This window comes from Microcaecilia unicolor, chromosome 11 (assembly GCF_901765095.1).
Source record: "Microcaecilia unicolor chromosome 11, aMicUni1.1, whole genome shotgun sequence".
In the NCBI taxonomy this organism is placed as follows: Eukaryota; Metazoa; Chordata; class Amphibia; order Gymnophiona; family Siphonopidae; genus Microcaecilia; species Microcaecilia unicolor.
This window is the reverse complement of record NC_044041.1, coordinates 105,127,016-105,139,097: the sequence shown is the minus strand read 5'-3', so window position 1 is coordinate 105,139,097 and position 12,082 is coordinate 105,127,016. Positions and strand designations below refer to the sequence as shown.

At 50.0% G+C, this 12,082-nt stretch overlaps 1 protein-coding gene across 4 annotated transcripts in view; it reads right to left on the bottom strand.

The window, feature by feature from the left end:
* Window positions 1-12,082, bottom strand: part of HNRNPM (heterogeneous nuclear ribonucleoprotein M) — a 170,041-nt gene that overhangs the window by 40,912 nt on the left and 117,047 nt on the right. For 3 of the 4 annotated variants that reach the window (XM_030217973.1, XM_030217974.1, XM_030217976.1), the window contains 2 exons: window positions 4,949-5,009; window positions 4,721-4,813 (listed from right to left, as the gene is read on the bottom strand). In XM_030217973.1, coding sequence (XP_030073833.1) covers window positions 4,721-4,813; window positions 4,949-5,009 — 154 coding nt within the window. The remainder of the gene's footprint in view (window positions 1-4,720; window positions 4,814-4,948; window positions 5,010-12,082) is intronic. The other variant, XM_030217975.1, reaches the window with a different exon arrangement.

The following is a 12,082-nucleotide window of genomic DNA, read 5'->3' as shown; positions in this document are numbered from 1 at the left end:
GCCCAGCAATCTCAACATCTGCCGAGCTGTGATCTGCTGGGACGCTCGCACCCGCGAGACGAGAGACAACAAGTTGTTGGCTCTCGCCTCTGGGAGATAGGCACGAGCCGTCCGAGAATCCAGTAGAGCTCCTATGAATTAGAGTCTCTGCACTGGGAGAAGATGGGACTTTGGATAATTTATCACAAACCCCAGTAGCTTTAGGAGGCGAATAGTCATCTGCATGGACTGTAGAGCTCCTGCCTCGGATGTGTTCTTCACCAGCCAATCGTCGAGATATGGGAACACATGCACCCCCAGCCTGCGAAGTGCCACCGCTACTACAGCCAAGCACTTCGTGAACACTCTGGGTGCAGAGGCGAGCCCAAAGGGTAGCACACAGTACTGGAAGTGACGTGTGCCCAGCTGAAATCGCAGATACTGTCTGTGAGCTGGCAGTATCGGGATGTGTGTGTAGGCGTCCTTCAAGTCCGGAGAGCATAGCCAATCATTTTCCTGAATCATGGGGAGAAGGGTGCCCAGGGAAAGCATCCTGAACTTTTCTTTGACCAGATATTTGTTCAGGGCCCTTAGGTCTAGGATGGGACGCATCCCCCCTGTTTTCTTTTCCACAAGGAAGTACCTGGAATAGAATCCCAGCCCTTCCTGCCCGGATGGCACGGGCTCGACCGCATTGGCGCTGAGAAGGGCGGAGAGTTCCTCTGCAAGTACCTGCTTGTGTTGGAAGCTGTAAGACTGAGCTCCCGGTGGACAATTTGGAGGTTTGGAGGCCAAATTGAGGGTGTATCCTTGCCGGACTATTTGGACAACCCACTGATCGGAGGTTATGAGAGGCCACCTTTGGTGAAAAACTTTCAACCTCCCCCCAACCGGCAGGTCGCCCGGCACTGACACTTGGATGTCAGCTATGCTCTGCTGGAGCCAGTCAAAAGCTCGTCCCTTGCTTTTGCTGGGGAGCCGAGGGGCCTTGCTAAGGTGCACGCTGCTGACGAGAGCGAGCGCGCTGGGGCTTAGCCTGGGCCGCAGGCTGTCGAGAAGGAGGATTGTACCTACGCTTACCAGAAGAGTAGGGAACAGTCTTCCTTCCCCCATAAAAACGTCTACCTGTAGAGGTAGAAGCTGAAGGCTGCCGGCGGGAGAACTTGTCAAAAGCAGTATCCCGCTGGTGGAGCTGCTCTACCACCTGTTCGACCTTCTCTCCAAAAATATTATCCGCACGGCAAGGCGAGTCCGCAATCCGCTGCTGGATCCTATTCTCCAGGTTGGAGGCACGCAGCCATGAGAGTCTGCGTATCACCACACCTTGAGCAGCGGCCCTGGACGCAACATCAAAGGTGTCATACACCCCTCTGGCCAGGAATTTTCTGCACGCCTTCAGCTGCCTGACCACCTCCTGAAATGGCTTGGCTTGCTCAGGGGGGAGCTTGTCCACCAAGCCCGCCAACTGCCGCACATTGTTCCGCATGTGTATGCTCGTGTAGAGCTGGTAAGACTGGATTTTGGCCACGAGCATAGAAGAATGGTAGGCCTTCCTCCCAAAGGAGTCTAAGGTTCTAGAATCCTTGCCCGGGGGCGCCGAAGCATGCTCCCTAGAAGTCTTAGCCTTCTTTAGGGCCAAATCCACAACTCCAGAGTCGTGAGGCAACTGAGTACGCATCAGCTCTGGGTCCCCATGGATCCGGTACTGGGACTCGATCTTCTTGGGAATGTGGGGATTACTTAATGGCTTGGTCCAATTCGCCAGCAATGTCTTTTTTAGGACATGATGCATGGGTACTGTGGACGCTTCCTTAGGTGGAGAAGGATAGTCCAGGAGCTCAAACATTTCAGCCCTGGGCTCGTCCTCCACAACCACCGGGAAGGGGATGGCCGTAGACATCTCCCGAACAAAGGCCGCGAAAGACAGACTCTCGGGAGGAGAAAGCTGCCTTTCAGGGGAGGGAGTGGGATCCGAAGAAAGGCCATCAGACTCCTCGTCAGAGAAATATCTGATGTCCTCCTCCTCCTCCCACGAGTCCTCACCATCGGTATCAGACACAAGTTCACGGACCTGTGTCTGAAGCCGTGCCCGGCTCGACTCCGTGGAACCACGGCGTTGAGAGGTAGACTCCCTCGCCCGCGCAGGCGAAGCTCCCTCCGCCGACGTCGTCGGGGAGCCTTCCCGGGAGGCGACCGCAGTCGGTACCGCAAGCGGCACCGATGTCGGAGACCTCACCCCGAGCAAAGGGCCAGCCGGCGCCTCACTCGACGGTACCGGTGGCGCAAGCACCCCCGGTACCGGAGGGGAAGGGCGCAACAGCTCTCCCAGGATCTCTGGGAGAACGGCCCGGAGACTCTCGTGCAGAGCGGCTGTGGAGAAAGACATGGAAGCTGATGCAGGTGTCGATGTCAGAGTCTGTTCCGGGCGTGGAGGCTGTTCCGGGCTGTCTAGAGTGGAGCGCATCGACACCTCCTGCACAGAGGGTGAGCGGTCCTCTCGGTGCCGATGCCTACTGGGTGCCGACTCCCTCGGCGACCCAGAGCTCTCGGTACTGACACGGGAAGGAGACCGGTGTCGATGCGTCTTTGTCTTTTTCAAATGAAGCATGTCACCGGAGCTTCCCGGTACCGACGAGGACGTAGAATCCAGCCGTCGCTTTCTTGGGGCCGAGGCCGAAGAAGGTCGGTCTCGGGGGGGGGGGGGGCTGTACCGCAGGAGCCCTCAGGGTAGGGGGAGACCCACCCGAAGGCTCACCACCACCAGCAGGGGAATGGACAGCCCTCACCTGCACTCCAGTCGAAGCACCACTGTCCGACGACATCAGCACTAGTAGAGGTCCCGGTACCACCGACGCCGACGCAGCCTTCCGATGTCTCGGCCCCGATGCAGAGGGTCGATGCCTCGATGCAGTCGCGGCCGAGGACGGAGGTGTTGACGCTGTCGACGTCGACGCACTCGATACTCCCGGTGCCGATGCTGACGAAGAGCCCGAGAACAAAACGTTCCACTGGGCCAATCTCGCTACCTGAGTCCTTTTCTGTAAAAGGGCGCAAAGACTACAGGCCTGCGGGCGGTGCCCAGCCCCCAGACACTGAAGACACGGCGCGTGCCTGTCAGTGAGCGAGATTACCCGGGCGCACTGGGTGCACTTCTTGAAGCCGCTGGGAGACTTCGATGACATGGGCGGAAAAATCACGCCGGCGAAATCAAAACTCGTAATTGCGGTAAGGCACCAAAAAGAGGGGGAGAAAAAATTCGACCCGAGGCCTCAAAAGGGCCTACCCCGAAAACGAAAGAAAACTTAACGGGGCAAAAACTAGAAATACAGGACGGGGAAAAGGTCCGAAAAGGGCTTCTTCCGAAATCCTTTTTTTTTTTTTTTTTTTTTTCTGTAGCAAAAAGCCAAAAAAGACACGCGAGGTCAACTTAAGGGGCGCGAACGGCGTAAACATGACCGTACTGAGCGCGGACAAAAGAAGACTGACGAACACGAGCCGGTTCGGGCGGGAAGACGGCCGCGCATAGGCGCACGAGGGCTAGCAAAGGACTTTGCTAGAAAAGTGTTCCGATTGGAGGGGCTGCCGTGGACGTCACCCATCAGTGAGAACAAGCAGCCTGCTTGTCCTCGGAGAAAGACCATATAACCTATTAAGTGTGCTTGGGGACCAGACATCCATTTGGCAGTTAGTCTTTATGAAGGAGAAATTAGGTGTTCTCTTAATTTTCTTTTCTTTACTTCCTCCAGATCAGTTCAGATGAGCAGGCTATGCACTCTTACCAGCTGGAAACAGAGAGAACACTAGCCTCAAAGTGAGTCTGTAAGTACCCTATGCAGTCTCTCACTGGCCAGTATTTTCTCAGCAGATGGTAGGTACCTGTGCATTCTGGCTCGTATGAAGGGTCTGTGAGGCTTGAGAGGGGGTGGAGGGGAAGTGGGGACAGTAGTAGTTTTCCTCCCTTCTCTTTCTGTTTAGTGTGTGGAGTCTTCCTGAGAGCTGTGCTTAGTTTTTTTAAAAAATCTTCTTTATAGCAGCACTAGTGCTGGAGACGCTGCCAAAGGCCTCTTAAACAGAGAGTGCACTGGGCACCTAGTTGTAGGACGATATGGCCCATTTGTCCTCAGAAAAGGGAAGGAACAGAAAATCCTCAGGCCAAACCTGCTTTTCCCCATTTAGGTTATAAAGCCTCTGGGGGGTTTTTTCCCCTTCCAGGCAGAACATTTACTGTGCATAAACAAAATTGAGATCTGGATATAAAATTATTCTAGATCTTAGGATATGGATGTTTTCCCCCCATTCATTATACAATCTGGCTACTAAAGGTAGAAAAGCCTTATAGATAGTGGAGTTAATTTCTCCAGCAAGCCTTCACTTTGAAAGCTAGAGGATAGGAGTGGTCACGAATTAAAAAAAATATATATCAAAAAATAGAGATTTGACATGTCATACCATAATTGTTTATATACTTCACATAGCAGAATTATAAAATAAACACACTTCCACCACAGCCTTCCAAGCACGAGTGCCCTTTTTACTAATGCTTAGCACTTGTTAATGTCATTAGCGTGCACTGCAACCATGGCCTGGTTTATTTCTATGGGTGTGGCATCAAGATAGCACAAACACATATTCATTAGTACCACTAGGCCTTAGTAAGAGGTTCCTAAATGTATTATAAGGGCAAAAGGTTTGGGGATGGTGAAAGAGTATTTTAAGTGTCAATTGTATTCAGGGACCTCACCTGGAGGGCCCATGCCTATGCCTCGGCTCAACTGAGTTGCATCGATTGGCTGTCCTCCAGGGCCCAATCCCATACCAATCCCACTAAGTCCTCCTAAGAGTAGGGGGGAAAAAAAGCACATATTTCATGCTCTAACAAACTAGTAGAAAAATAAAACTGCATTTAGAGAGTTGGAAAAATAGATACATTGAAAAAAAACAAAAAAGAACCGACTGAAATGAGACTTACGGGGAAGCTGTGGGGGCCTATCTGGAGGGAAGCCATCTCCCTTGGGCAGCGATTTATCATCCTAAAAAGAAAAGATACAAATCTCAAAATGGAAGGGAAGTTCTATGAGAAAAACAAACCATTATGCCATGGGAGAGCTAGGGAGGAAGAAAGCAGCAAAATTTTTAAGTATTTCTAGGATCCTAAATGAGTTTTTTGCCACAGATTTGGTCATGATGAAAATATTCAAAATGCTTTATTTTTAAAATTCTCACATCACTGACACAAGCTTGATAACAGCATAACAGAGAAACTTATGTCACAAGATACTGAATTGGCTAAACTAAGGAGAAACCGACTTACATGCTAATTTTCTTTCCTTCATTCTCACCAGACTAATCCTGTGGGTTGTGCCCATTTATCAGCAGATGGAGACAAAAATAAAGTCCAGTGTGCTTTGACCCAGGAGACTGTGCAGCATTAAGTCTTTAGTATTTTGAACAACCAAGTAATCCAGCAAATACAGTCAAGTTTGTGCCTTTTTTATTTTATAATTATAAATTTTACATATCAAAACAAGAAAACTCTTAATGAAAAAAAATATTCCTTATTCCCCAAAATTTAACTGCATTCCTTGAAGACTCGAATTTTGAGATTACAGATCGAGGAACATTGTTAGTTCAGTTTGTATTTGAGAAAGATCTGAATCATGTATTTAAATTATATTTTAAGAATTCTTCCAAACTGTTTTATGGACAGAAAATTTGGATGTACCCTGATGTTGCGAAGGCAACTCAGGAGAGAAGGAGACAATTCTTGGATTTAAGACAGAATGTAAAAGCTTTGGGAGCATCGTTCTTGTTAGCTTATCCCTGAAAGTGTAGAATTAACTTCCAGGGAAATAAGTATGTTTTTTCTGATCCACTACAGCTAAACGTTTTTGTGGACGCTAAAAGGATCCAAACCCCCACAGTGTAATAACATCAGATCAACTAAGATAGTTTGTGGAATTAAGGTTAGCCGATTTAATTGTTATGTTTTAAAATTTCTCCTCGTGTTTCTTAACACGCCCCCCCTCGCCACATTTGAGGTCTAAGGAAGAATGAAAATTGTCACAATGTAGACAATGAAGTGTATTATAAATGATCCATGAAATTATTGCCTTCTGTGTTTCCTTTGCAAGTTGCTGTACTTGTAAAATTGAAAACCAATAAAGAATTTAAAATTAAATTAAAAAAAAATATATTCCTTATTCCCATGTAACTGCAGTAGAGGCCAAACAAATTTCAGTTTTGGCACAAAACACTATCTGCCCAGTTTCTGTCAAAACATCATTAATTTTTGACCACGTTTTCGGTTTTGAACAAAAATAACCATATGCTTTCGGTGGAAGCCAAAAATTTGCAATGCCCCATTTGTCTCTCTCTACCCCCGCTCCAAAAAACCCCAAAACAAAAAAAAAAAAAACCCTGAAGTTGCTTCTCCTCCCCAGCCCCCTCCTTCAGTGCCTCCGCCTAACCCCCCCATCTTACAATCCCTGGTAGTCTAGGGGTGTAGTTGGGCTATAAATGATCCCAATACTTCTGCCTAATCTGGCTCTGCTCTCAAAATGGCTGCCCTGACTGCATCACCAGACCACTAGGGATTGTAAAGTAGTCTGGGGGGAGAGGGGTATGGTGGCTTCTCAGAATTTTTTTTTTTTTGGGGAAGGGGGGGGGGGTACTGCGATTGTGAGTAATGCTGTTATGGTAAATAGAGTGCTCCAAATAACTGCCTTTGATACAAAATTTTAACTGGAATTTAAGTACATTTGGAATAATCTCCGTAGCAATTCCCTCTGTGGAGTTACGACATCAGCTGTCACTCCAAGTGTAGCACAAGTCGATCACTGTAAAAGCACCACACCTTTCATTAATCTATCAAAACACCTCCGGTAGCATGGGATCTTAATGTCATCCTCACAGCTCTTGTGAAACCTCCATTTTGAACCACTTTGTTTCTGTTCTCTCTAAATCCTCACTTGGAAAGTACTGTTCTTAATAGCACTTCTGCCAGAAGGGTAAGCGAACTTCAAGCTCTTGTAGCTGTGAGGATGACATTAAGATCCCATGCTACCGGAGGTGTTTTGATAGATTAATGAAAGGTTTATTTCATACTACACAATTATTCAGGGATGAACAGAAACATGATTATCAACCCTAGAGTGGAAAGTACTTACATACTCAAATGTACTCTGAGTTAGTTTTGAAGCCAGAATCAGAAAGATGGAGGGAGGTACTCCATAAGGGAAGAGAGGGAGCACAAAGTAGGGTTGAGTGCTCTAGCTGTACACCAGAGGGAAAATGTTCACTTGAAACAGTAACATTTCTGTGGTGAGAACTTTAATGTGAAAGAGGCTGAAACGGAAGTACCCAGGTGAGATTCTGTGGAATCATCCACCACTGTAGAGTGGTGCAGTTGTGAAGTAACTTAAATACGGGCTCAGAGAGGCCCAGTGGCTTGAGACCACAGAGGAGAGAGTCCACCGAGGTATACTCAGAAGTGGAGCCAAGCCAATGGTGCTACATGGACTTAAGTCACGTGGCCGAGTAGATGGAGCATCTGATGAGCAGAACCTTGGTTGGAACTGGAAATCTGAGTGGAGATGCGCACTATATTGCCTACTCTCGGTTGTGGGAGAATGGCTCAACCCTGAATAGTGTTCAGAAGAGACCCAATGATCTGAGAGGTTTGAACCAGTAGAATGAAGTCTGTGCCGAATGTTGGGAGGCTGCGTTGATCAACCAGTCATTCATCGCGATAGTGGAAGACATGTATGCCCACCCCCACCCCCCCTGCAATGTGTTTCAGCTACCCTAGCAGGCATTTTGTGGAAACATAAGGATCCAAGGCAAAGCCGAATGGCAAGACTTTGTATTGATAATACAGAGTCCCACAGCAGAAATGAAGGAGGACAATGGCTATGTGGGTGTATGCCTCCTTTTGGTCTAGAGAGCAAATCCAGCTGTTCAGTTGGATCATAGGAAGAAAAGATCTCAAGGAAACCATACAAAAAATTTTGAGTAGAACCCAGGGGTTGAGAATCTACTTGACACCTTAAGACTTTCTAGAGGAATCCCTACTGGATGCAACCAGGACCTAGAGACATCTTCTGGTAAGTTCAACATCCAAGCTGTGGAGTCAGGATGGTAAAAGGGACCCCAGTTTTGTGTGAAGGTGGTCAGAAAGTAGTCCAGTCTCCACAGATCTTCAGAGGCTAGGTCCAGAAGCAGAGGGAAACAGATCTGCCAATGGCCAGTAGAGTGTAATCAGAAATATGGTTCCCTGATCCTGCTCGAGTTTCAGGCGAGTCTTTGCTATGAGGGAGGTTGGAGGACACGCATACAGAAAGCCCTCACTCAGGAAAAAAGGCATTGTGGAAAAAGTCACATGATTCTAGTCTGGAGCAGATGAGTGGCATAAATGTCTATCAAGGGGGTGCTCCACTCAAATGATCTTCTGGGGAATGCCAATGTTCAAGGATGCTTGTGTCCAACTCATGGGCCGATGCTCAAAATTCCAGCGCTACAGAAAACAGTGCCTGCTAATAGCACTGGAACGGTGCAGAAAGCGAATGCTACATACCTGTAGAAGGTATTCTCCGAGGACAGCAGGCTGATTGTTCTCACTGATGGGTGACGTCCACGGCAGCCCCTCCAATCGGAAACTTCTCTAGCAAAGTCCTTTGCTAGTCCTCGCGCGCCCGCGCGCACCGCGCATGCGCGGCCGTCTTCCCGCCCGAAACCAGCTCGAGCCGGCCAGTCCAGTATGTAGCAAGACAATACACTTCAAGGGAAGACACAACTCCAACGGGGAGGCGGGCGGGTTTGTGAGAACAATCAGCCTGCTGTCCTCGGAGAATACCTTCTACAGGTATGTAGCATTCGCTTTCTCCGAGGACAAGCAGGCTGCTTGTTCTCACTGATGGGGTATCCCTAGCCCCCAGGCTCACTCAAAACAACCACCATGGTCAATTGGGCCTCGCAACGGCGAGGACATAACTGAGATTGACCTAAAAAATTTACCAACTAACTGAGAGTGTAGCCTGGAACAGAACAAACAGGGCCCTCGGGGGGGTGGAGTTGGATCCTAAAGCCCAAACAGGTTCTGAAGAACTGACTGCCCGAACCGACTGTCGCGTCGGGTATCCTGCTGCAGGCAGTAATGAGATGTGAATGTGTGGACAGATGACCACGTCGCAGCTTTGCAAATTTCTTCAATGGAGGCTGACTTCAAGTGGGCTACCGACGCAGCCATGGCTCTAACATTATGAGCCGTGACATGACCCTCAAGAGCCAGCCCCGCCTGGGCGTAAGTGAAGGAAATGCAATCTGCTAGCCAATTGGATATGGTGCGTTTCCCTACAGCCACTCCCCTCCTATTGGGATCAAAAGAAACAAACAATTGGGCGGACTGTCTGTGGGGCTGTGTCCGCTCCAGGTAGAAGGCCAATGCTCTCTTGCAGTCCAATGTGTGCAGCTGACGTTCAGCAGGGCAGGAATGAGGACGGGGAAAGAATGTTGGCAAGACAATTGACTGGTTCAGATGGAACTCCGACACGACCTTTGGCAAGAACTTAGGGTGAGTGCGGAGGACTACTCTGTTATGATGAAATTTGGTGTAAGGGGCCTGGGCTACCAGGGCCTGAAGCTCACTGACTCTACGAGCTGTAGTAACTGCCACCAAGAAAATGACCTTCCAGGTCAAGTACTTCAGATGGCAGGAATTCAGTGGCTCAAAAGGAGGTTTCATCAGCTGGGTGAGAACGACATTGAGATCCCATGACACTGTAGGAGGCTTGACAGGGGGCTTTGACAAAAGCAAACCTCTCATGAAGCGAACAACTAAAGGCTGTCCCGAGATCGGCTTACCTTCCACATGGTAATGGTATGCACTGATTGCGCTAAGGTGAACTCTTACAGAGTTGGTCTTGAGACCAGACTCAGACAAGTGCAGAAGGTATTCAAGCAGGGTCTGTGTAGGACAAGAGCGAGGAGCTAGGGCCTTGCTGTCACACCAGACGGCAAACCTCCTCCACATAAAGAAGTAACTCCTCTTAGTGGAATCTTTCCTGGAAGCAAGCAAGACGCGGGAGACACCCTCTGACAGACCCAAAGAGGCAAAGTCTACGCTCTCAACATCCAGGCCGTGAGAGCCAGGGACCGGAGGCTGGGATGTAGAAGAGCCCCTTCGTCCTGCGTGATGAGGGTCGGAAAACACTCCAATCTCCACGGTTCTTCTGAGGATAACTCCAGAAGAAGAGGGAACCAGATCTGACGCGGCCAAAAAGGAGCAATCAGAATCATGGTGCCTCGGTCTTGCTTGAGTTTCAACAAAGTCTTCCCCACCAGAGGAATGGGAGGATAAGCATACAGCAGGCCCTCCCCCCAATCCAGGAGGAAGGCATCCGATGCCAGTCTGCCGGGGGCCTGAAGCCTGGAACAGAACTGACGGACTTTGTGGTTCACTCGAGATGCGAAGAGATCCACCAAGGGGGTGCCCCACGCTTGGAAGATCTGGCGCACCACTCTGGAGTTGAGCGACCACTCGTGAGGTTGCATAATCCGGCTCAGTCTGTCGGCCAGACTGTTGTTTACGCCTGCCAGATATGTGGCTTGGAGCACCATGCCGAGACGGCGAGCCCAGAGCCACATGCTGACGGCTTCCTGACACAGGGGGCAAGATCCGGTGCCCCCCTGCTTGTTGACATAGTACATGGCAACCTGGTTGTCTGTCTGAATTTGGATACTTTGATGGGACAGCCGATCTCTGAAAGCCTTCAGAGCGTTCCAGATCGCTCGCAACTCCAGGAGATTGATCTGTAGACCGCGTTCCTGGAGGGACCAGCTTCCTTGGGTGTGAAGCCCATCGACAAGAGCTCCCCATCCCAGGAGAGACGCATCCGTTGTCAGCACTTTTTGTGGCTGAGGAATTTGGAAAGGACGTCCCAGAGTCAAATTGGACCAGATTGTCCACCAATACAGGGATTCGAGAAAACTCGTGGACAGGTGGATCACGTCTTCTAGACCCCCAGCAGCCTGATACCACTGGGAGGCTAGGGTCCATTGAGCAGATCTCATGTGAAGACGGGCCATGGGAGTCACATGAACTGTGGAGGCCATGTGGCCCAGCAATCTCAACATCTGCCGAGCTGTGATCTGCTGGGACGCTCGCACCCGCGAGACGAGGGACAACAAGTTGTTGGCCCTCGTCTCTGGGAGATAGGCGCGAGCCGTCCGAGAATCCAGCAGAGCTCCTATGAATTCGAGTTTCTGCACTGGGAGAAGATGGGACTTTGGATAATTTATCACAAACCCCAGTAGCTCCAGGAGGCGAATAGTCATCTGCATGGACTGCAGGGCTCCTGCCTCGGATGTGTTCTTCACCAGCCAATCGTCGAGATATGGGAACACGTGCACCCCCAGCCTGCGAAGTGCCGCTGCTACCACAGCTAGGCACTTTGTGAACACCCTGGGCGCAGAGGCGAGCCCAAAGGGTAGCACACAGTACTGGAAGTGGCGTGTGCCCAACTGAAATCGCAGATACTGTCTGTGAGCTGGCAGTATCGGGATGTGTGTGTAGGCATCCTTCAAGTCCAGAGAGCATAGCCAATCGTTTTGCTGAATCATGGGGAGAAGGGTGCCCAGGGAAAGCATCCTGAACTTTTCTTTTACGAGATATTTGTTCAGGGCCCTTAGGTCTAGGATGGGACGCATTCCCCCTGTTTTCTTTTCCACAAGGAAGTACCTGGAATAGAATCCCAGCCCTTCTTGCCCGGATGGCACGGGCTCGACCGCATTGGCGCTGAGAAGGGCGGAGAGTTCCTCTGCAAGTACCTGCTTGTGCTGGAAGCTGTAGGATTGAGCTCCCGGTGGACAATTTGGAGGTTTTGAGGCCAAATTGAGGGTGTATCCTTGCCGGACTATTTGCAGAACCCACTGATCGGAGGTTATGAGAGGCCACCTTTGGTGAAAAGCTTTCAACCTCCCCCCGACCGGCAGGTCGCCCGGCACTGACACTTGGATGTCGGCTATGCTCTGCTGGAGCCAGTCAAAAGCTCGCCCCTTGCTTTTGCTGGGGAGCCGCGGGGCCCTGCTGAGGCGCACGCTGCTGACG